Source organism: Paracoccidioides brasiliensis (assembly GCF_000150735.1).
Source record: "Paracoccidioides brasiliensis Pb18 unplaced genomic scaffold supercont2.11, whole genome shotgun sequence".
Taxonomy (NCBI): Eukaryota; Fungi; Ascomycota; class Eurotiomycetes; order Onygenales; family Ajellomycetaceae; genus Paracoccidioides; species Paracoccidioides brasiliensis.
In genome coordinates this window covers 609,307-630,644 of record NW_011371368.1, presented here as the reverse complement: position 1 = coordinate 630,644, position 21,338 = coordinate 609,307, and the positions used below count along the sequence as shown (strand labels likewise).

Genomic DNA, 21,338 nt, shown 5'->3' with positions numbered 1-21,338 from the left:
TAAGAGACTTCACAGAGCTTTGCTGCAACTTATATGCTTGAAATTTAATTATTTTTAAGTACTTGAATGACTAAAAAAAATCTTTCTTCCTGAGTAAAAACTTTATTTCTTTGTATGATTGACATTTTTGATGCAGAGCATTTCTCATTATATGAAGAGTGAGAAGTGATTCACTCACTTATATGATTCACTTGCTTATTAATTATATTATTCTCTGCTCATTAACTAACTAGTTAATAGTTAAGTCAACTAACTAGTAGATAGATTTATATATATTAATTAATACTGATATTACTATTAAATATGCAGCTATGATATTTAATTTTAATGAAATAAAAACTTTATTATCATTTTAAATTTACTATAATATAGATCATAATAATAATTTTAATGCTTATTAAAAAATATATAAATATATTATTTTTCTTTTAATAATATTATTTACTGAAATTTCTTAAAGAAATAAATTATTATTATTTTTATAGAATTTGAATTTTTAATTTTATTTTAGATATCAAAAATAATTATTTAATAAAAGTAGATTTTATTTTAAATGAGTTTTAATCTTAACTATAACTTTATAATTTATAATAATAAGAATATAATTTATTATTTAGTTAATCAGATCATCTAGTCAATCAGTCTTTTATCACTCAAAATATTTCAAATTAAATTAAGTAATAATTATATACAGAAAGTAGTAACTTATATTAAGAATTATTTTCTACATACTGAGAGCATGTACAAGCAGTATGTTCAATAGTCTCACATACACTACACTATGATGCTATATGTTTACATAATTGAGAGTCAGTAGTTTTAATCACCTCTTCTTTTTATTTATTGACTCTTTATACATGATTTAAGTCTTCTTCAACTCTCAGAGCACACTCTTAAACTATATATTTATAGTCTATTTCTCACTTTTTCTTTTATTTTGCATTTGCAGCTCTTAGTTCCTTGATCTCCTGCTTCAAAAGTGCTATTCTATGCATAGTCATTTGACAGTCCTTGACAAGCTGGCTTAGAGTCTGATGGATAGGACTAAGTGAACTCTGCATACAGTATTTGATATATTTTCTGACCTTCTCAGCCTGCTGCTCCAATTGACGTATATTATATAGCATGGCTGTGGCTATGGCCCAGGAAGCTTGAGAGCTATAAGAAGTTTCAAAAGAGGTGAGTATATGCATTATGGTATTAAAATGTGAGAAAATGTGTTCAAAATCATATGAAACTAGTCCAGCAGCTCTAAACCTGCTCTTGATATTGCTCTCAGTCAGAGCCTGCATCAAAGCTACAGAATAGAGACTCAGAAACTTTTTCTTATTAATATGATTGATTTCAAATCACATCTGATTTTCCATCTGCTGTCTGTACACAGTTTTCAGAGATGAGAAGCAGCTAACATCTAATGACTGAAGAAGATAAGAGAAATGAGCTGGTATGTAGAGAGTTATAATATTGTTCTTAGAGTAGAACCAGTTAAATTTAACTGATGTATGATTTTCATGTTTATCAAGAATCAACAATTAGTATTTGCTCTTTGTACAGAGTAGAGTGTTATTGTTGAACATCTTCTTCAGTCAATATAAACTCAGTTTATCAGTTGTTTAGTCATTATCACTGACTTTAATAACTTAGTTGCCTGGCAGCCCTTTTACCTCATATCAACAGAATTGATTCACTTTTTCTTTAAGAATGATCATTATATGAAGAGCTTAATCTATGGTATTGATTTCAGCAATAACAGTCACTCATTCTCAATTTTCAGATTGAATCAATTTTGAATGATTGATTTTTTTAGACTTAGTTATCACTCTAGCAATGTTAATAACTTTCATCTGAAATTCAATCTCATCAAAGTTGTAGATATCATCTTTCAGAATTTCATACTTTGCAATAGTGTTTAATACAAGTCTGAATCACTCATAGATAATCTCAAAATTCTCACATATAACTTATTGATAATTATACTTGTGTGAGAACTTGAATTTAAGCTCAGAATGACAATAAATAAATTGATTAACTCAGTATTTATCAACTGTAGATGGAGGTTTGGCCTCAGTGCTAGAATCTTAGTTAACAAGAAGAAAATTGACTGTTTTTTATATAGTATACACTCAAGAAGACTGATCATGTTCATTCATGAATAGAATTCACTATACAAGAACTGACTCTTCAGTAGAGGCTAATTTTCAATTATTGAGTTAGGAATTCTCTCATGTCATATGATTATTCAATCAATTCTGTAAGATGGTAAAAGAGATGCTGTACAAACTTGTAGCTTTCTTAATACTTGAAGTTTGATCTCTTTTTAATGTCTGAATAGTCAAAAGAATATTTCCTTCCTAAGTGGAAGCTTGAGAAGGCTGTAGGGTGGGTATTTTGTTGATGTGAATGCTAGATGCATACATATTAAATAAACTAATTAACTAGGTGATCTGATCAACTAGGTGATGGATTACATTACTTATATTATTCATCTTTTAACTAATGAAAATTTGTCATCATTAAGTACATCAATTGATTCAAGAATAGAAACTCAACATCAACTGAACATTGAAATTTATCACTCTTATCTCTCTATATAGACTGTCAGTAATGAGAGAGTATGTCAGAGATATATAAAGAGACGACGCCGAGATAGGGAGTCAAAAATGCCGTCGCGTGGGTTGTTTGATGGTAAGATGAGTAGGTAGGCTTAACTAGCTAATGGAGCAGATGAGCTTATGTCTTAAGACTGAAGGAGAATCTAAATGATCAAGAATACTGATAAGTAGATAGAGGATTGTATGCGTCTTCAACGAATATGATATTAAGAATGAATGTTGACCCTCTAAACAATGGGTCAGATTGGTAGCTTTAAAGAGTTTTCATCAGCCTTCCCTCCTTCATGGATACACTTGGATACCACTCTATCTGATCAAGGAAGGGGCAATGTCTTTCATAGAGATGATCATAGAGATGGTCATCCTGTCATCACCTTGTCATTCCACAAAAGGCAAGATAATTATCCCATACAAAGGTGAGACAGCCACCTCGTCATCAGGGTAGTATGGATATCCTTATCAGAGTAGTGGCGGTGCCGTAGAGAGGTAGTTTCTAAGACATGGGGGATATTGATGCCAGGGAGATGTCTTTGACTAGATCTCCTGATCGTGATAAGACGTAGGAGATATCGGTGCCAAGAAGAGGTCTTTGGCTAGGTCTCGTGATCGTGATATAACAGTCTTTAGCAATAAAGCTTGTTCTGAAAAGCACTAGCTCATTATGTCAAAACTTCAATTGTTATCTCTCATATGAGGATGGCATCACTTATATGAAAATTTCTCTTTTTTTCCTTATTTCTTTTTCTTTTATCAGGAATAGAGTGATTCAGTTTCTCAGTATATAAATGTGATTCAATTTCTTATGAAACTTAGTGAGGAACTGCTGAGCAGCATGCAAATGACATTTCTTTTACCATACAAATAATCATGCATAACATACATTCTTTCATAAAACCCATATCTATGTTTTGCCTCCGCTATGGAGTTCCGGATGCGGTCATTGCGCCCTTGGAGGGAAGCTTAACATGTATAGTGGCTTGAATCAGCCGGCAGTTATCTAAACTACCAGTAATAGCTTGCAGGTGATTCCGAAATGAGGCTATGGTTTCGGTTAAGTTTATCAATACAAAATAATGATCAGCAAAATTCATTGAAACCCCACCCAGTTCCTCTAGGAATCAGTTCACGCATTCGGAGTTTATTCCTGCAGTGATCTATAAACAGCGCTTTGAGATTAAAAAGAATCTTAAATGATCAATTTGCATCTAGCGTTGCACGACCAAGACTGCCAAGGTGACGCATTGACGACATGCTTATCTACCTACCTACTGAATTATATAAACTTTACGTTATTTAAAAAGTCCAACCCACATGAAACTAAATGATGATCAACTCTTGTCAACCCCACATATAGATAAGCACTGCCGACATTATCCTCACACACATTCCTACTATGTCTCTATTCAGCTTCGACTGCCCTCAACAACAGGGGTAAGAGAAAGGTTAGGATTAGAGTTAGAGTTAGAATTTAATCATTGTAATTAACTAACTATTTAAGGGCAAAGATCTGAGAATGGTACTCTGTATGAACAGTGCGAATATTGCTGCGGTCCGAGCTGACGATCGAGGCAGGTTCTTTTCTTTTTTTCTTTTTTCTTTTCATTTCTCTTCTTCTTTGACAGGTGAGACTCCAAAGTTGCTGGTGATTCCGCATTTCGCCGATGCTATGAAGTTCCGATCCAAGCTACCAAAGCTGGGTACTTTCGGGGCATCATCGCAAGTTCAGTGCCAACAGAACGAAAGCGAATGAATCCCAAGATCTCATTCGTGCCCCGCAAACCCAACTATTCAATTAAGTTTTTCTTCATGAGAATGCGCTTTTAGCTTGAAGCTAATAAGCCCTGGAAGAAATGTCCTGAATTGCTGAATTGGAAGAATAATAGGATGAGGGATTTCCCCGAACTAATTAAGCCCATAGCTCATTAGCTTTTGATGTGCTGCATGTGCCCCCTAATGAGGGGCAATTGAAATTGAAATGAATATCCCCAAGCCCAAGCACAAGCACATAGGTAAAACAAGCAATTTATTTTAATTTTAATTTTTTTATTTTTAATTCGCTAGTTAGTTATTCCAGTCGTCGTTGGTTCAATTCAAAAAATAGTGCTTCTTGGCTGTAAAAAAAAAGAAGAAAAAAATCAAGCATTTATGTGGCGCGCCGGGCGCTGGTAGCGGAACATTCCGTTGACACCTTTCTCTCGCTTCCTGATATACACGGGAATAAGTAGTCTTCTTCTTTTTTCTTTTTATATCAAAATATCAAAGCCCCATCAAAGTCGACGTTGGGTGTAGGACGATCCCCTTGATTCCACATCATTGATGTAGAATTTAAAGTTTTTACCAATCTCTCCACCAGTGGCTTCAGTGGGATGTCTCTGACAACCAACATTGCTACTACTCTACTGGCCTTTGATGACAATATGATTAACGATTTAACTATTCTAAATGTTAGTTTCTTTTATGTTCTTCCTCTTTGAATGGCCTTGGTGGGTATGAATTCGCTATTAAACGCTGATTAATATAGAATGCTTTATCGATATCTAACTGGGTGTCTTCGCACGTGCTTAGAGGTCTCTTCCGGTCGGTATTGAAAAGCTTGTGAAGTCTGGATAGTTGATCACTAGGGTTTACCCAGACCCGCGTGGTTTTTCCAACAGCACTTCCAAATAGTGGCCCATGGCGGGTTCTCCACAGTGATATGACATCAAAAATAAGGATCTGCCGATCTTATAACACCTAACTAGATAGAGAGCCGTGTAAACCTGACGAAGGCAGCGGGAATAAGCCGGACAATCCATCTATGGATGCATATCATAATCCTCTTCCTCACGTGCCAGTTGACTAATGTTTGTTAAACAGACCGAAAACAGCCTCCGGGCGCGTTTATCTCTAACCTGATTATTTAGTAATATTATCAAATGACAGTGGCCGGTGACTAATTTTCGAACCAAAAGCCTATCATCTAAGCTCGCGAAACGAACATGTGCTGGAAAATGTATATTTTAATTCTAGAACGGGGATTCTTTTGCTCGTGATTGCGGGCCCTAACCAAATAACTCTATGTCCACTCAGTAGTTACCTAGAGTAAGGATTCACCTCACCTTCTATGTATTTACTACTTCGTTGTGTGCAGTTATATAAAATTACTATAAATATTCTTGTCCTTCGACGTAATAAGTGTGGCACTACCACCATGGCCCACATGGTGATACAACCTAAGTTGCAGGAAATGTTGGGGAAATGCCATTTTCGTCCCTTGATGTTGTAGTTAACGTGATTGACCACCCAACGATTTCCGCCACCCAATGATTTCATAATTCCATCTTCAACTTCAAACCTCAACACCATGGTCAATGAAGCTGCAATTCAGCTTGCAATTGAAGATTTAAGATCACAAGAATTTCCAAATTATAAGCAAACTGCTTTGAAATATAAAATCAGTCCAACTACATTAACATAGTAGAATAAAAATAAGCAGATCTGCAAATCTGATATGATATTAAAATATCATAAAAAGTTAATTAACTTGCAAGAAGAAATACTTATTCAGCATATAAATCATCTAGCAGGCCATGGCCTTGCTCCTACACCTCAAATAGTGTGAAATTTAGTGGCTAAATTTACTAAAGAACCTGTTGAAGAGTACTGGATAAATTGATTTTATCTGCATCATAAAAATAAGCTGAAAAGTATTTATTTATGTACAATTGATCAAAAGTAATGAATCACAGACAATTCTAACTACTTTGAAGATTATTTCAAGCAGGTTAGTTAAGTATTTACTATTTTTTTCTGTTAGTTTTGCAGATTGCTAATGAAATGACTCTATTTCTAGTTAACTTATCTTATTGTAAAATTCAATCTTGAACTCTTAGATATTTACAACTGTGATAAGAAAGAATTTTTAATCAAGCTTGGATATACTACTAAGTATATTGCTTAAGTTGAATCTCTGAAAAATAAGCATATCATAGTAATTTAGAATAGAAATTGAGAATTCATCATTTTAATTATAGCTATTTGTACAAATGATTCAAAAGTCCCTCCAGCACTAATATATAAGAGAAATAACATTCAGAATAACTAGCTTAATGAATGCTAACCTGAAGATCAACAGGTATATTTCAGCATATCCTTAAATGGCTGGAGCAGTGATGAATATCAGCAAATATACAAGTAGAATTTGAAGCTATAGAGATTCATCTACTTAATTCTGAGCAGATGCTTAAAATATTTATTAAATGATCAATTACTTCTTTTGATACTGTTCAGCTTGCTACATCTACTACTATCTGTGAATTCTGCAAAGGTGGTAAACAGATTCATGCATAGTAATTATTATTGAATACTAACGTTGAACAAATCATTCATGTTGATGAGAAGCGTATCCTTGAGAATAAGCCCTTGTAAATCAAACTTAGTAGCATAATTCAATTATTTCAGATGGAGCTACAGCAGCAGAAGTGAGGCAAGCCTCTTAAGCTATTTGACAGATAAACCTGGGCAGGCTCTATTCTTTTTACCTAGTAAGTTTACAGCGGCTCATAAGTGTGAGACTGAGCTAGAGAGTGAAAAAAATGCAAAGACTGCTTGAAAGAAAGAACTTCAGCTTCAATGAGCTATTCATCAAGATCAAAGGACTATTGAAGATGCTGAGTGCAAAGCAGCCTAAAAGGCTACTTGAGAGACTGCAGAGATTAAAAAGTATGAAGTAGCTGAATCTAAGAAGTGGAAGACTGCTGAGAAGGCACTGAAGCAGTCACCCAAACATCAGCACAAAGCAAATACAGTCAAATCCAAACCCACAAGGCCTATACAGACTGTCTCGTTGGGAAATCAATCAAATTCAGTATCAGAATCACTATCCAGCACTTCTTTACCTCTCTTTCTTATGAAAAGCAAAGTCAGCTGTTCTGACTATGCTATTAAGTCAAACACTCATTTATTTTCTTAATCATACAAATTGAAATGTAATCAATAATACACTCATTTAATATTTAATAGCTAGTAGTAATTCAATTAATGGTTGCTTCAAAATTCGCGATTCAGCAGAGAGCCGTAGGGTAGTAGATTAGTGAAATTGTTGGGTGGCTGAAATCATTCGGTTACCGTTCTTCGGGAAACTGGATTTCAGGCCAACCATGGAACTACGATGTTTTTCTCATGCTAATGAGGTTTTCCTCTTATGGTTTATGTTATCTCTAACTTATAATAGGAATTACTCCATCCAACGGTGAAAAGTACTGTTTTCATCTGTCTTTTTATCATCCATGGAATGGAGAAAGCAAAACAGTCAAAAGCTAGGATAAGTTGACGAATGACAACCCCTGCACGCATATTCCTATGTCACTCCACTCCTGTCTTCTCCGGTTGTTCCAGGGAGCTTCTTTTTCCTTGCCTTTTTGAGGCGGATCGCCAACGCCCCTAGAGAGCGGACAGGTCGGTCGAAACGGCACTGCAGGGTCCAAGTTTGCCAGCTTACTACCATCGTCCCGCCAAAGGAATGGATACCTTAGTTTACCCATGTTATGTGGTTCTAGTCCTAGGTTAAAGGAATGCGTAATATATCCCAAAGAAGCATGAGAACGGCGAAAACCACCCATGATGTTGGCTGAGGAAGGTCACAATATGATTACTTCATAGGGGTCCGAGGAACCTTACCGGCGAATTATACAGACGCCTCTTCGAACAGCCAAACCTTCCGAGAAACACTGGGAAATAATTGGACTGGAGTTTAATCTTAATATAACTTGGATGTGCCTTTTAGCCCGGTTCCCCGAGATATATAATCTGAACAACCCCCCCAGATATTTGGGTCCCTACCCTTCGATATGTTGTATAACACCAGTGATCCTGCGCATTCCACTGATCTGTGCTGTATCTTCCTTCCTGGTGGCCCGGCTATTTGCTTCTTGAAGACCTCTTCTACTTTTTTTGTTCTGCCCCCTCCCCCTTGCGGATTCATCATCTGATCGGCATTTAAGGAGTTCGATCCTGTTACCCTTGTATTTCCGCACTGGCTGGTGCAAGAACCAAATTCACGGTGTATTCTTTGTAGAATCGCCGTGCCCTGACAGTATGGCTGTCTGGAATCGCAGCAAAGTGGATGTTTCTTCCACGGAGAGTCAGACAAAAAATGAGTTCCCTGAACAATATAGAACCACATCGGAGGCGCAAGGCGTCATCGACAACGCCGAGGAGGACGGATATGAGCTTCATCGTGGCCTGAAAGCCCGCCATATCACCATGATTGGTAATTCAGTTCTTTCTTGTCATAGGCTTCTTTGCGATTGCATTGCTAACTAAGTTCACCATGCAGCTATTGGTGGTGCCATTGGGACTGGACTTATTATTGGTACGGGCTCTGCTCTTGCAAGGTTTGTACTCTGTAGCTGTCCATCTTTCCTAATAATGCAGTTACTTTCTCTTAAGTTTATGTTTATCTTCTTCTGACTAATTTTTTTGTGGGGGGCAATTAGAGCTGGTGTAAGTGATTCCAGTGGTTCTAAATCCGGCGAATGGTTTTCAGATTGCCAAAAATGCTAACAATTTTCTAGCCTGCGGCTATTTTAATCTCGTATACTTTTGTCGGTTTCATCGTCTATCTCGTTATGTGTGCTCTCGGCGAAATGGCTGCATGGCTTCCTCTGCCCTCCGGTTTTACCGGTTATGCCGTTCGCTTTTGTGATCCAGCTCTGGGTTTTGCTGTTGGTTACTCGTCAGTTCAACCTCTGTTCAACCTCTAACATCAATGCGAAGTGGAAGGTCCGTTAGCTGACAGATAGTGAAACCCCAGGTACTACTGTAAATACATTATAGTTACGCCGAACCAGCTAACCGCGGCTGCGCTAGTGATCTCCTACTGGGTCGACCGGAATAAGGTAAATCCAGGCGTCTGGATAACCGTTTTCTTGGTTACCATAGTGTGTATCAATTACTTCGGCATTCGCTTTTTCGGTGAATTCGAATTCTGGCTGTCGACCTTCAAGGTCCTTGTGATCGTCAGTGTAATCCTTCTATCTCTGATCCTTGCCTTGGGCGGTGGACCGGACCACGACAGAAAGGGGTTCCGCTACTGGAAAAATCCAGGTGCTTTCAACACATACATTAACGAGGGCAGTTCTGGCCGCTTCCTCGCATTCTGGTCTACAATGGTCATGGCGTCGTTTGCATATCTCGGAACCGAGCTGGTTGGTGTGACTGTTGGAGAGGCCCAGAACCCTCGCAAGACCATCCCCCGCGCTATCAAATTGACCTTCTACCGCATCCTGTTCTTCTATATCTTCAGTGTCTTTCTCCTTGGAATGTTGGTTCCGTATAACTCCCAGGACCTTATCTTCTCAACGACCAAATCTAATACTGCCGCTGCCTCCCCCTACGTAGTGGCCATTCAGCTTTCCGGCATTAAGGTGCTCCCGGGAATTCTCAATGGATGTATTCTGCTCTTCGTGTTCTCTGCTTCCAACTCGGACTTGTACATTGCAACAAGAACGATATACGGCCTGGCTCGTGAAGGCAAAGCACCCAAAATCCTTGCCAGGACTGACAAAAGGGGTGTTCCCATCTATGCTCTGGGGCTCTCGACACTATTTGCAATGCTAGCATTCATGAACGTCTCAAACGATAGCAAAATCGTGTTCGGCTATTTCGTCAACTTAGTGACCGTATTCGGGCTGCTGACCTGGGTATCAATCCTTGTTACTCACATTTACTTCGTCCGAGCCCGCAATGCGCAGGGGGTTCCGGAAACTTCCATGGCATTCACTGCACCATTTGGCGTCTACGGTTCATATTTCGCTCTCGGTTTCTGCATCCTCATCTCGCTTACCAAGAGCTTCAACGTGTTTGCTCGCGACCCTAAAGCAAATGGATCGTTTGATTACAAGAACTTCATCACTGCCTATTTGGGTATCCCATTATATATTATTCTCATTTTTGGATACAAATTTGTTACCAAATCCAAAGTCGTGAAACCCCACGAGGCGGATTTGTGGACCGGGAAGGATAAGATCGATCGTGAAGAGGCCGAGTTTTTGGCCAGTCAAGCAGCTGAGAACAAAAATCACAAAAAGGCGGGGGTTTTCTATCGTCATTTTGTTTCTTGGTTGTTCTAATGATGTTGGTCTGGGAGAGACATCTTCTATTCCATTTATCTTTTGCCTATACGTCCTGCGTTTTATGGCTTGGGCTCTTGGCTCTAGCTTTGCACTTACGGTATCCTTGCATCTACGGTTTCAATTTTCATGTCATGTCCTGTTTAACCGCATTTACGATTCTCCTATCTTGATGAGTGTTTCGTCCAAAAATCCTTTCAACACATATTTTTTCTCTCTCGCTTTATTTCTTTGGGGGGGAAACCCTCTTACGACAAACACTGCTTCAACTCAGGATTTTCTGGCGCACATCAGCTTGGCTATAATCATTTTCGTGTCAGCAAACGGTGTCGGCCCGAACTTCGCTAATTCCTATTGGTAATTTCGAGTCAATGTGAGAATACAGGTTTCTTAACGCCATTTGTTAGGAGTTACTTCATTCTTGTTCCCAAGTTGGTTGATTTATGTGGTGTAATAGTGCTTTGGTTCCTTTCCCCTGTGTTTTATATCATTCTCCATGCGCAAAGCTGATAGGCTTGCTTCATCGTGCTGGGGAACAGATTTAACTATCCGTGCTTGCATGATGTAATATATTCCGAACGTAAGGTTGTGTGGATGAAGCTACTCTCCAATGGTCACCCACCCAACATTTCCCACCATATCTTTTTTAATGACCACCTCTCTATGTTTTTTTATGTCAGTTCTACGCGACAACAGGACCAACCTTGCAATCGCTCCTCAAGTTTGACCTGGTGCTCTCGAAGCCGATCTTATGCTCGAAAGGAGCCTATGAGACGAGCGAATATATTTATATGCCACATATTTAGTATCGTTAAGGCCTCCAAGGCAGAATTTAAAAAAGATGCTCTTTTGCTTTTATGCATCCTGCTCACTTTGCCTTAGCCTCCCAGAATCGAAACTCCTGACATCTCCTGTATGAAAGCATCCCTTGCCCCCGGAATAAAACCGAAGGAGAAAAGTGGACATACTAATCAATCATATTTTCCACTTGTCACCCCTTGAGGTCGCGACGCTCATTACATAATCATCGGCCCGAAGAGACTTCTCAAACCTCCACAGCTTACATCAAAAAGCGCCTTCGACCATACAGACACTTGGAAGCGATTTCGTTAGTTGCGTCCGCGACATGGAGAAGTCCATGTGGAGTTCCTCATCGAATTGCCGTTCCTGGTTTAAGACTTAGGGGCACTTTTCTGTTTTTAGATCCGAGGGACTCTGTTAGCTCCCACAGAATATTCCGAGAGGGCTACGGGCGCTAACAGCTCCATGCGACTGGACACACAATAATAATAATAATATGGTTAGCACTATATTTGTTTTTGACGCTTCACCCCTCTTCTCTCCTGTTATTATAACATAGCCTTGTCTGGTATCTCCAATGCCAAATTCAAATTGATTTTGTTCTTCAGCATATTCTGTAAGGATACAGGTTTTTGCAATTACGAAGACAAATTGATGCAATTTGTGTTTTTGTGTGTTCTGGAATTTCTCTCTCTCTCTCTCTCTCTTTTATTTTTTTTTTTTATTTTTTTTTTCAACGTGTTGATCTCAACCTTCCATTGCTCAACTCCCAAACGGTGGGAGCTCTACCGCGTTGTTCAGTATAACGAAGGTTTCTGTCATACGCGAGCTCATGACCGTGGCAGCCGGATTCTTCAATGGCAACCCCGCGAACCCCCAAGAGCAGCCATGACTTCAATCTGCTTATCAACAATCTCAATGTGACGTTTAACCTAGACCTTCCGAATCCTGCAGTATCAACCCCGAAACACCGGCCTGGGGGGGAACGAACATTTCCCGAAAGATGTGTTGGTCTCATGAAGTTTCTATATTACAACAATCCCGACAATGTTCAGCGAGTCATCGATTCCTTCCAGGAATGGGCGAGGGCGTTTTTGTCGGACTGGGTGCCCAAGACACGTCAAGAACCGGGCACCCTGCCATCATCGCGTCCATTTATCCGCAGCAACGCCCTGTCTATGGCGAGGAATATCACTCCGGAACAGCGGGCTAAGGTCTTGGATTACTTGTGGACTCTCTTGCGTGACGAGGAATACATTGTGACCAGGGGGGCGTCTAGAATATCTAAAGACGTGAATACCACACCTTCCACTGAGCAGTCATTGACAGAGTTGGAATCCGGCTCTCCGGCTGCATTTGCTGGAGGATCAATATCAGGATCCGCAATTGTATCCCCAGACATCCTTCGAAAGCAAACATCAAGCAAGATGACTTCTCCCTCTAAAAGAAAGAGCGACATCAATGATTCCGAGGTATTTGTGACTGCTCCTAATTCCCCTTCCCATTCGTTCCATATTACCACGTTGTCATCGGATGATGAATTTGAGTATTCCGATCTGGACAATTTCGATATTGCTCCCATTGTTGATTCAGTGGATTCGGCTGATTCATCGGATAATAATCACCAGAAACAAGGGAAAACACCACAGAAAGCTCAAAAACAACGGAGAATAGAAGAGTTTATGACAATTTCCAAAAAGGTCCAGAGTACTTTTTCACCCCCATCCTTCGGGAAAACGCCTCTCGGTAACCAGAACTCGGAACATAATGCGAACACAAGTTTTTCAACTATAGCAAGCCAGCCAACATCCTTAACTACATCTTTCGGAGCTAGTACTGTGGCTACATCCGTTTCCCCTGGCTTTGGAAAAAATCTGTTGATTGAGATTTTACAGGGCCCTTCGACAATTCAGGCCTTACAAAGTGAAGAAGCCACAGCCCTGTTCGACAACGCAAGTTTTGGACACAAGCATGGGCTGGATTGTCGAGAAGACAAAATCCGTAATATTATTCGAGATCTTGAAGAGAATGGGCCTTTCTCAAAACAATATATTATCAACAGTACTGTTCCGCTTCGATACCGATACGAGGCCCAAAGGGCTGCCCATTCTCGTCGTATTCCAGTTGAAACCCTTCTCGAAAAAGTAGACCAGGATCGGCGCAAGTTACCTGAATATGAGGATTTCTGGAATCACCTCCATGACGGTCTGCCAACATCCTTGGAGAAAACGAAGTCAGGGCCTTGGGAAATGGCAGTGGAAATGTATGAGGATAAGCGTTCAACCGGTGACGTTGTTACTCTCAGTGGTAAACTGTCGTGGTGCAAACGGAAGGGCTATTTTGACCTTTCTCTGAACCCTCTAAAATTTGAAAGAAGTTACCGGTTTTGCAGACGATTTGGATCTGATCGATTCCTTGAAATAACATTCCCAGTCTTGACAAGCCCACCATCTCGCCTTGCCAGGGATACTGAAGAAAGGGGGATTTTACTGGAAGCGATCTCGAGATGGTTAGCAAACAGTGAACATCATCTCCTTGGGAGGGTGTGGAGATCGTTTTACCTTGAAGATGTTAAAGAGAAATCAAAAAGAACCCCAAGGAAAAATGGCATAAAAATGTCGCCTGAACTGGAAACAGGTTCTAAGCGAAGTAGGGTGTTTATGTTTGCAATTAATGGAACTGACTTTGGCGAATCCACGATGGGAATTCCGCTCCAGGACCAAACCTCTGGAAACCGGACAAAGATGAGTATAGACGCTTTAATTAACTGGCATATGCCTATAGCCGATAATATCCATCAATCTGACTGCAAGCTATTTCAGCGACTCGCACTTGGGCTGTCACGTACACTGAGCACGGTGGTTCTACGACGGGAGGAGGTCATATTTTGTCCAGATCCACCTGGACCCGTAATGAATGATGGCTGTGCGCTTATGTCGAGATCACTTGGGTTGGAAATCAAGCGTATTTTGGATCTGGAAACCCTGCCCGCCTGCTATCAGGGCAGAATTTCTGGCGCAAAAGGGATATGGATGGTCGATCGTGATGATTCAAGGTTTAAGGGTGGAGATCGAGATTTCGGACTGGAAATTACTGAGTCACAGCTCAAAATAAGTTATCCACATGGACCTCCTCACAATCCAAGGCTAGTTGCCGACAACACGCAGTTGACATTTGAGGTGGTTCAGTGGTCGCAGCCACTCAATCCTTCCTCCCTGAATCTGCAAGTTCTCAAGGTCCTTCAACATGGCGGTGTTGGTCACAGTCATATTAAAAAGCTCATACAGCAAGAAGTTTCTATTTTTTATAAGGAGTTCTTGAAAGTTATACATCTTTCCAATGGTGTTGCATGTCGCAAATGGCTTCAAAAGATGAAGCGTTTCGGTGATGACGGATACAGTTATAAACGGCAAACCCGTCGTATTGATAACTTTTTCCCGTCTCAATACGTGGAGCAGGCAGTCCTTCTTCTGGATAGCGGTTTCTTACCACTAAAACTTCCATACCTAACACAACTCTTCAGACGGATCCTGAAGGATTACCTTGACAGCCTCAGAAAGTTAAAAGTCAGTGTCTCTCAATCGACGTATGCATATTGCATTGCAGATCCTCTTGGAGTATTAAGCCCGGACGAGGTACATTTTGGGTTCTCCCACAAATGGGATGATGGATCAGTTGTGGTTGGTACGGAACTGCACGACATGAATGTTCTAGTCGCTCGCCTCCCTGCTCATCTTCCAACCGATATTCAAAAGAGAAGGGCGGTTTACAAAAATGAGCTACGTCACTTTAAAGATGTGATTGTTTTTCCAACCACCGGTGATGTCCCATTAGCTTCTCTGCTTTCTGGTGGTGATTATGACGGAGACCAATGCTGGGTTTGTTGGGATCCAATCATTGTGAGAGAATTTTCAAATAGCCACTTCGACCCAACGACCATACCATCCAGTGAGCAACTTGGCCTTGTGTGTCATTCCTTGCCTATGAATCAGGTTCGTTCTATAGATCAGTTCCTTGCCAAAGTTTTTCTGTTCAATGCAAAGCCGTCGCAACTTGGACCTTGTACCATCGAGCACGAAACTTTCTGCTACCATAACAACGACCTTGGTTGTAAAGGTGCAGTTATGTTGGCCTGGTTACTCAGCTATCTAGTTGATAGCAAGAAGGCCGGGTTGGAGCTACCAGGCAAGGCTTGGAGGCGTTTACGAGCAGAGTACATGCCGGTGAAATTGGAGCAGCCAGCCTACAAAACCTTCGATCATGAGAAGCGAAATAGTTCAAACATCATTGACTATCTGCTTTTTGATGTGATAAAAGCCGAGAGCGATAGAATACTCGAAGATTTTGATAGGTTTTGTGAAGAACATTCCGGCCTCCCCATTGACCCCCACTTAGTTGATGCCTGGAACAAGGCAGAACAGCGGGCGGCAAATGAAAAGCAGGGCGGTAAGCTTGAGCTATATGATGCTCTGCAAGGTATCAAAAGAAAACTTAGAAATGTCAAGGAAGAGTGGGACGCTTGGAAGAAGTTAACAGATAATACCTCGTATGCCATGAAGATTGCTGAGGCGGCACAAAGACTACAGAAGGTTCAGCCGCCATCTTTCGAGCATGACCTGAGTTATACGTGGCGAAACAGCCAATATGAGTGGGAAAGATTTCGCGCATCATGCGCATACAAAGATTCCAGAGCAGATTTCGTTTGGTATGCGGCGGGCCCCATTCTCTGCGAAATGAAAGCAAGGGCGTTGGGAGGATACCGGATGGTTGAAAATCAGATTTACAGCACCCTAAAAGTAAATCGAAATTCTGCCAAGAGGGCTGTGGGGCGCATTTTGAGACGCAAGAGTGGTGAGGAAAGTGACTGTGAGTATGATGATGAAGATTTTGATGCAGATGAATCTCTCTTTGTGGATTTGGATGAAAATATCAATGATTCCCGGCTTGATGAGGAGTGAATGCCGACTTCATTAGATTTTGGGAAGGACATGTGATTGTGTTTCGCGCAGTTGTCAAAGTTATTGTTTTTGAAAATTTTTTGAGCTCTTATGATACCACTGAAGTTGACAGATTTTTCTTTGCTCTTTTTTTTTTTTTTTTTTTTTTTTTTTTTTTTTTGGCTTTCCGTTGCCTGGTTAGTTATTCAATGTCGTGGAAAACCCGGGCTGAATTTTGCATTTTCCGTGTGTTTAATAATAGCCTGACCATGAAAATGTGGCCTCTTGATGCTTTTGTTTACCGAGGTTTTGAAGCCGGAGGAGATATGGGAGTTAACCACTTTTTTTCCTTTGTGTGGGAAAATTGGTACCTTGTTTTCATTGCTCTTTGTTTCCCCAATTATTTTTTTCATGAGGATTGGTTGATGCCATTTTTCGAGCGTGGTTTAAAGTTTTCTTGGGTGTGTCGAACGGTGAATAACTGTTGGACCAATTTTCCATTGTTTTGCTGCTGGGGTCTTCAGCCTCATTTCACTGTTGCTGAATTTCGGATAAATCTTACTATTTATTTTTTTATTTATTTATTTATTTATTTATTTTTTTTTTTTAGAAATGGGCTCATACATTGATATATAGGATTTCTACAATAATTTTCATCCTGTCTCTCATTTCATTGTCAAAGTTGACGATACATCTGTTTGCCCCTTGTGTGAATAGAAGTTAAGGTTTGAAGGCTGTTACGGAGAATAGATCACCTGACGCTGTAATTAATGTGGGATTGGTTGAATCTCTCATATTGGGAGGCTTAGCTAGCTATCTAATATACGCTATATCACGTGCGGCGGGGCGGCAGCCCGGGCCACCATACGCCCAACAATTAAACAATGAAAAAGAGCAAGCTACACATGACTTGGCTCGACACAACCCAATGGCAACTGTCGTTACTAGCTTAAGTAGGTTAGTTAGATATGAAACAACCGCAGCTTGCAGGAATGGCAGAAGGAGGTCATATAGAGCTGGTGTATGAAAGCTGCCAGGAACCAGCACAATGGTGGGTTTGGGAGTTCATCATTGTGCCGAAAGTAAAGAGTGAATATGGAGTGCCATCCAAGAAGTGGGGTTTATTCAGCTGAAAGGCATGCTTTTTTGGTAAATACCTAGGTATGTATCTACGTCCTGCAGTCATGTTACTGTTAGAAATACTCTCTGCATGGTATATCTCTCCATTCTGCTCAGCCGCTTGCACTAGTAAATGCCTGTTCAATACCCTCCTTAGATTTTGTCAAGGCATCATTGGTGATCTTTTCGTTCAGAGAGGAACCAACAGATGTAGAACGGCCCCTCGATGAAAAATTGTTGGATATTGAATCGACACTGCATGAAACTGTAGTAAAGTTAAATAGCAATGTGCTTCTCAACCTTCTCCAGGTGTTCATGCATTGAAGACCAGAGATGTGATTTCTCTCCATCTCATGAGAGTATATCAACACTGTTATTTTACGCTGCTGCTTCATCCAATCGCAGGGGCTGAAGTCTTCCACATTTTCCCCCAACCCCAAGGCCAATGCTCGAAAATATGACACCGCACTCTTAAAGGTACGTCTTGAATCCATAATTTAAGGAACATACATCCCCCGTTGATAGGCAAGCCAAATATAACTTCAGCGAACAAACCATAGTTTCTTGAAGGATTAAAAAGGCCAGCCCCCTAGCCTAGCGCTCCTCCCGAGGCCGAGGCCGAATGCGGGTGAGTAAGGTCTTTCTGCGCAATCCCTAACGTTCGGTGACTGAATAGGTAAGGCGATATGCATCACTAACTACAGCTAACAGATGCGTAAGATATGGGATCCAACCGAGGTTGATTTATTCTCACCCAACAAAAGAAATAAACAGCCGCCGCCGTCGGAGGGTTCTCCAGGGAAATGTCTCCAGTAAGATGGCAGAAACCCATCTAGTACCCGAAGCCGGTGCTATAACTATATTCGTGCTGGTGTACTTGCATAGTTCTTCGCAATGAGAAAGGTACCATGTCATACATTTAAGCCTAGTGGCCTTTTAATAATTTCGGTTGGGGATATTCGGATCTAATAAAGGGATTGACTGAGAAGCAGTTTTTACGGGAAGTTCGCTATTGACAATTGACACTGAAGTAAACTCACCTATCAGCAGCTATGCGCGTCTTCCGGACTTGCAGGCGGGTTGATTGCGGTCGGGGTTGCCAGCGCAGAGAATGGATTGGGTTCCAAGAGTACCCTGGTTGTCAGCCCGCTTTCTCAACCTATCACCATCGATGTTGGCACCATATTTCTCATCGAAGTTGCGCATCGAGTTGTGACGTTCATGCAATCAACCAGTATGATTCTCATTCGCTTCAAACATTCCTACGAGACCCGATCAAAGGTCAAAGCTGTCTTGTGACAAGAAAGCCATGGTAGCAGGCCGCGGGATTGCGAAGATGGAAGATGGCAATTGAGATGCTTCTGTCATCGTCTTTGAAATGACCGGATAGGCACTGCGTTTCAAAGACGAAGCTCCTATGCGCTCGGGTGAAGGAGGAAGCTGGGGGCCATCGGTAGATAGTGCCCTGAGAAAAAAAAATAAAATAAAAAATAAAAAATAAAAAAATAAAAGCAGGAGCCGCACAGATTGCTTCTTCTGCTGATGGCTTTGTTGACGCTTGTGAATATGGCAGTCGAGGACTAAATATCAAAATCATATTTTTAAGAACCACCAAAGGATGGGGAAATTGACTGGAACAGCCTACCACCCGTCAAGGGATCAAATTATTTCTGGATAGGCGTCCTGAGACACGAGCATTACATGTTCATAGTCACGGATGATCTCGGGGAAATTCCAGGAGTTAAAGTTCTCCATACTGACGGAATGATTTGATTGTTTTGGGGTAGTCTCAGGATATGCTTCTTCTCCCGGGATTCAAATACATTTTGTGTTTGGATAAACTAGACGTAGGCATTTATTTGTCTAAAGGGAAAATATTGCATTCTTCTTGGTATTCGAAGTATAGAATGTATTTGAACTCTTAATTTTGCCCAGTTTTCAGAATAATATGAGGAACTGGGATTGTTAAATAAAACACAGATCAAATGGACATGCATTCATATATTCATTTCGTTTAGGCATATTGGGCAATTTAAATGGTAGGAAACGACCGCAGCACAGCCACATTAACACAGAGAGGAGACACATCTATATCAAAAATAAATTTGTCGTTAAGAGAGTGGGTTCAATCCTAGACCCGGATTGCTGCGGAAACCTTGTGCGGTCTTCAGGTGGTTCATCGGAGGCATTATGAAATAGTTGAAAATTTTTTTGTCCTTGATGCATTTCTCCTCATTTCTCTGGGTCACTGGGAAGTGTCAAAGCAAAGAAAGGAGCAATACCCATTTAAAATTGCAGTTACCAGCGTTGGAAAAACGATGGCATGAAGTGGAATGGCTGATAGTGATCTTCTCACAGCCCCCGCTGTGGTGCCATGGTATTGTTTGCGAACAATCATGGTTTTTCGAACTCTGGTCTCTACAAATCGTTCTTACAAATTTCCCCCCAGCTTTTAAAAATAATAGCCACGGCTCATTTGTTCTTTAACCCCGTACTAAGCGACGGCTTACGTCTGCTAAATTACGTACAAAGATCAAGTCACTAGTTAATTCAATGTGTGGGGGCTGAGATTTCCGATTTCAGGAAGAAATGAAGCAAAATAAAACAAAAGCTAGTTTGTGGCGTTTTGTGGTAGATATTTTTGGGAGGATAGCGAGCTCGCCGGCGACGCCCACGTTTGACAGGGTTCTGCATCTGTCTGTTCCTCCGTCCGTATCGAGTGAATCTGTTAATCTGTGAATCTGTTAAACGGTGGGCGATTATTAAGAAAAAACGAGTTAGTTATTAGGAAGCTTCCAGATTGAGTTTGCAGCTGTTCGCTCTGCAAATGCGGGAACGGGACATGGGGCGTTTAGTATTTCGCAAAATCAGCGGATAGATATGATATCGCCATTGTGTGGTCGTTATCCCACTACCACGAAATGGATCGGAACCAGAATAAACCAACTCCATACCAGGGATAATCATGTAGCGTTGATGGTCGACATAGGCCTGGAGAATGCGAACGACTGGCACTTAGATCATCAGATGGCGCTCCCAGACATTAACTACTGTATTAGGACTTCCGGATCGTATCCATTGCTAAGGAAGGTTTGCAGATACAGGGCAGGGTAATAGTAGAGGAAGGTAATAGTAGAGCAGGATTTAGAAGGATTCCTCCACGTCCTTTTGACACCTTTTGAAGCGTGTGTTTCTTAGATTGAAAGTCTAAGCCGTTTACAGGAAGGACGATATCAATCTAGTTATCCGAGTTCAACATAAGCAAGTTGTTAGATAATCTTCCCTTCAACCGCATTGCGCAATTGACGAGCAGAACTGCATGGATGGGATGGCATCGCGGAACCTGGTTCGAAACATCAGCGCTAACAGTGAGACGGAAACCATGCATATCGGTGTGCCCCGCTTGTTCAGTCTAAGGGATGTGTAAGTTGATGATGATGATGATGATGATGATGATATCAATTCATTTGTGCAGTTCCCTGGTCTCACCCAGACACGATGCTAATGACCTGCAGCTGGCAGATGGCAATATAGGTGTATATATATATATATATATATGTATATATGCGTGTGAAGGAGAGCGCATATTATTAGATACATCCCCTACTTCCCGAGGTCGCATTGTTTGTGTTGCTGCTGTATTGGACCAATGTTATGCTCGGTAAAGTTTCCGAATGAGCACTAGCGGATCGGCGAGGGCTTGGCATCTGCGCTAGGCCACTGTTAGTTAAACGAGGGTTGATTAGTCATCTCCCCAA

The 21,338-nt window shown here is 40.8% G+C and overlaps 2 protein-coding genes across 2 annotated transcripts; both read left to right on the top strand.

Moving 5' to 3' along the window:
• Positions 1 to 8,687: 8,687 nt before the first annotated feature.
• On the top strand, positions 8,688 to 10,723 carry PADG_07440 (uncharacterized protein; the record flags this gene model as incomplete). The annotated part of the gene is made up of 4 exons (XM_010764435.1): positions 8,688 to 8,862; positions 8,929 to 8,990; positions 9,167 to 9,327; positions 9,406 to 10,723. The coding sequence occupies 4 exons, from the start codon at positions 8,688 to 8,690 to the stop codon at positions 10,721 to 10,723; spliced, it is 1,716 nt and encodes a 571-aa protein (XP_010762737.1).
• A 1,658-nt stretch (positions 10,724 to 12,381) lies between these two features.
• Positions 12,382 to 16,482, top strand: PADG_07439 (uncharacterized protein; the record flags this gene model as incomplete). Its single annotated transcript, XM_010764549.1, has 1 exon — positions 12,382 to 16,482. One exon carries the CDS (start codon positions 12,382 to 12,384, stop codon positions 16,480 to 16,482), a length of 4,101 nt encoding a protein of 1,366 aa, XP_010762851.1.
• Between the last annotated feature and the right edge of the window lie 4,856 nt (positions 16,483 to 21,338).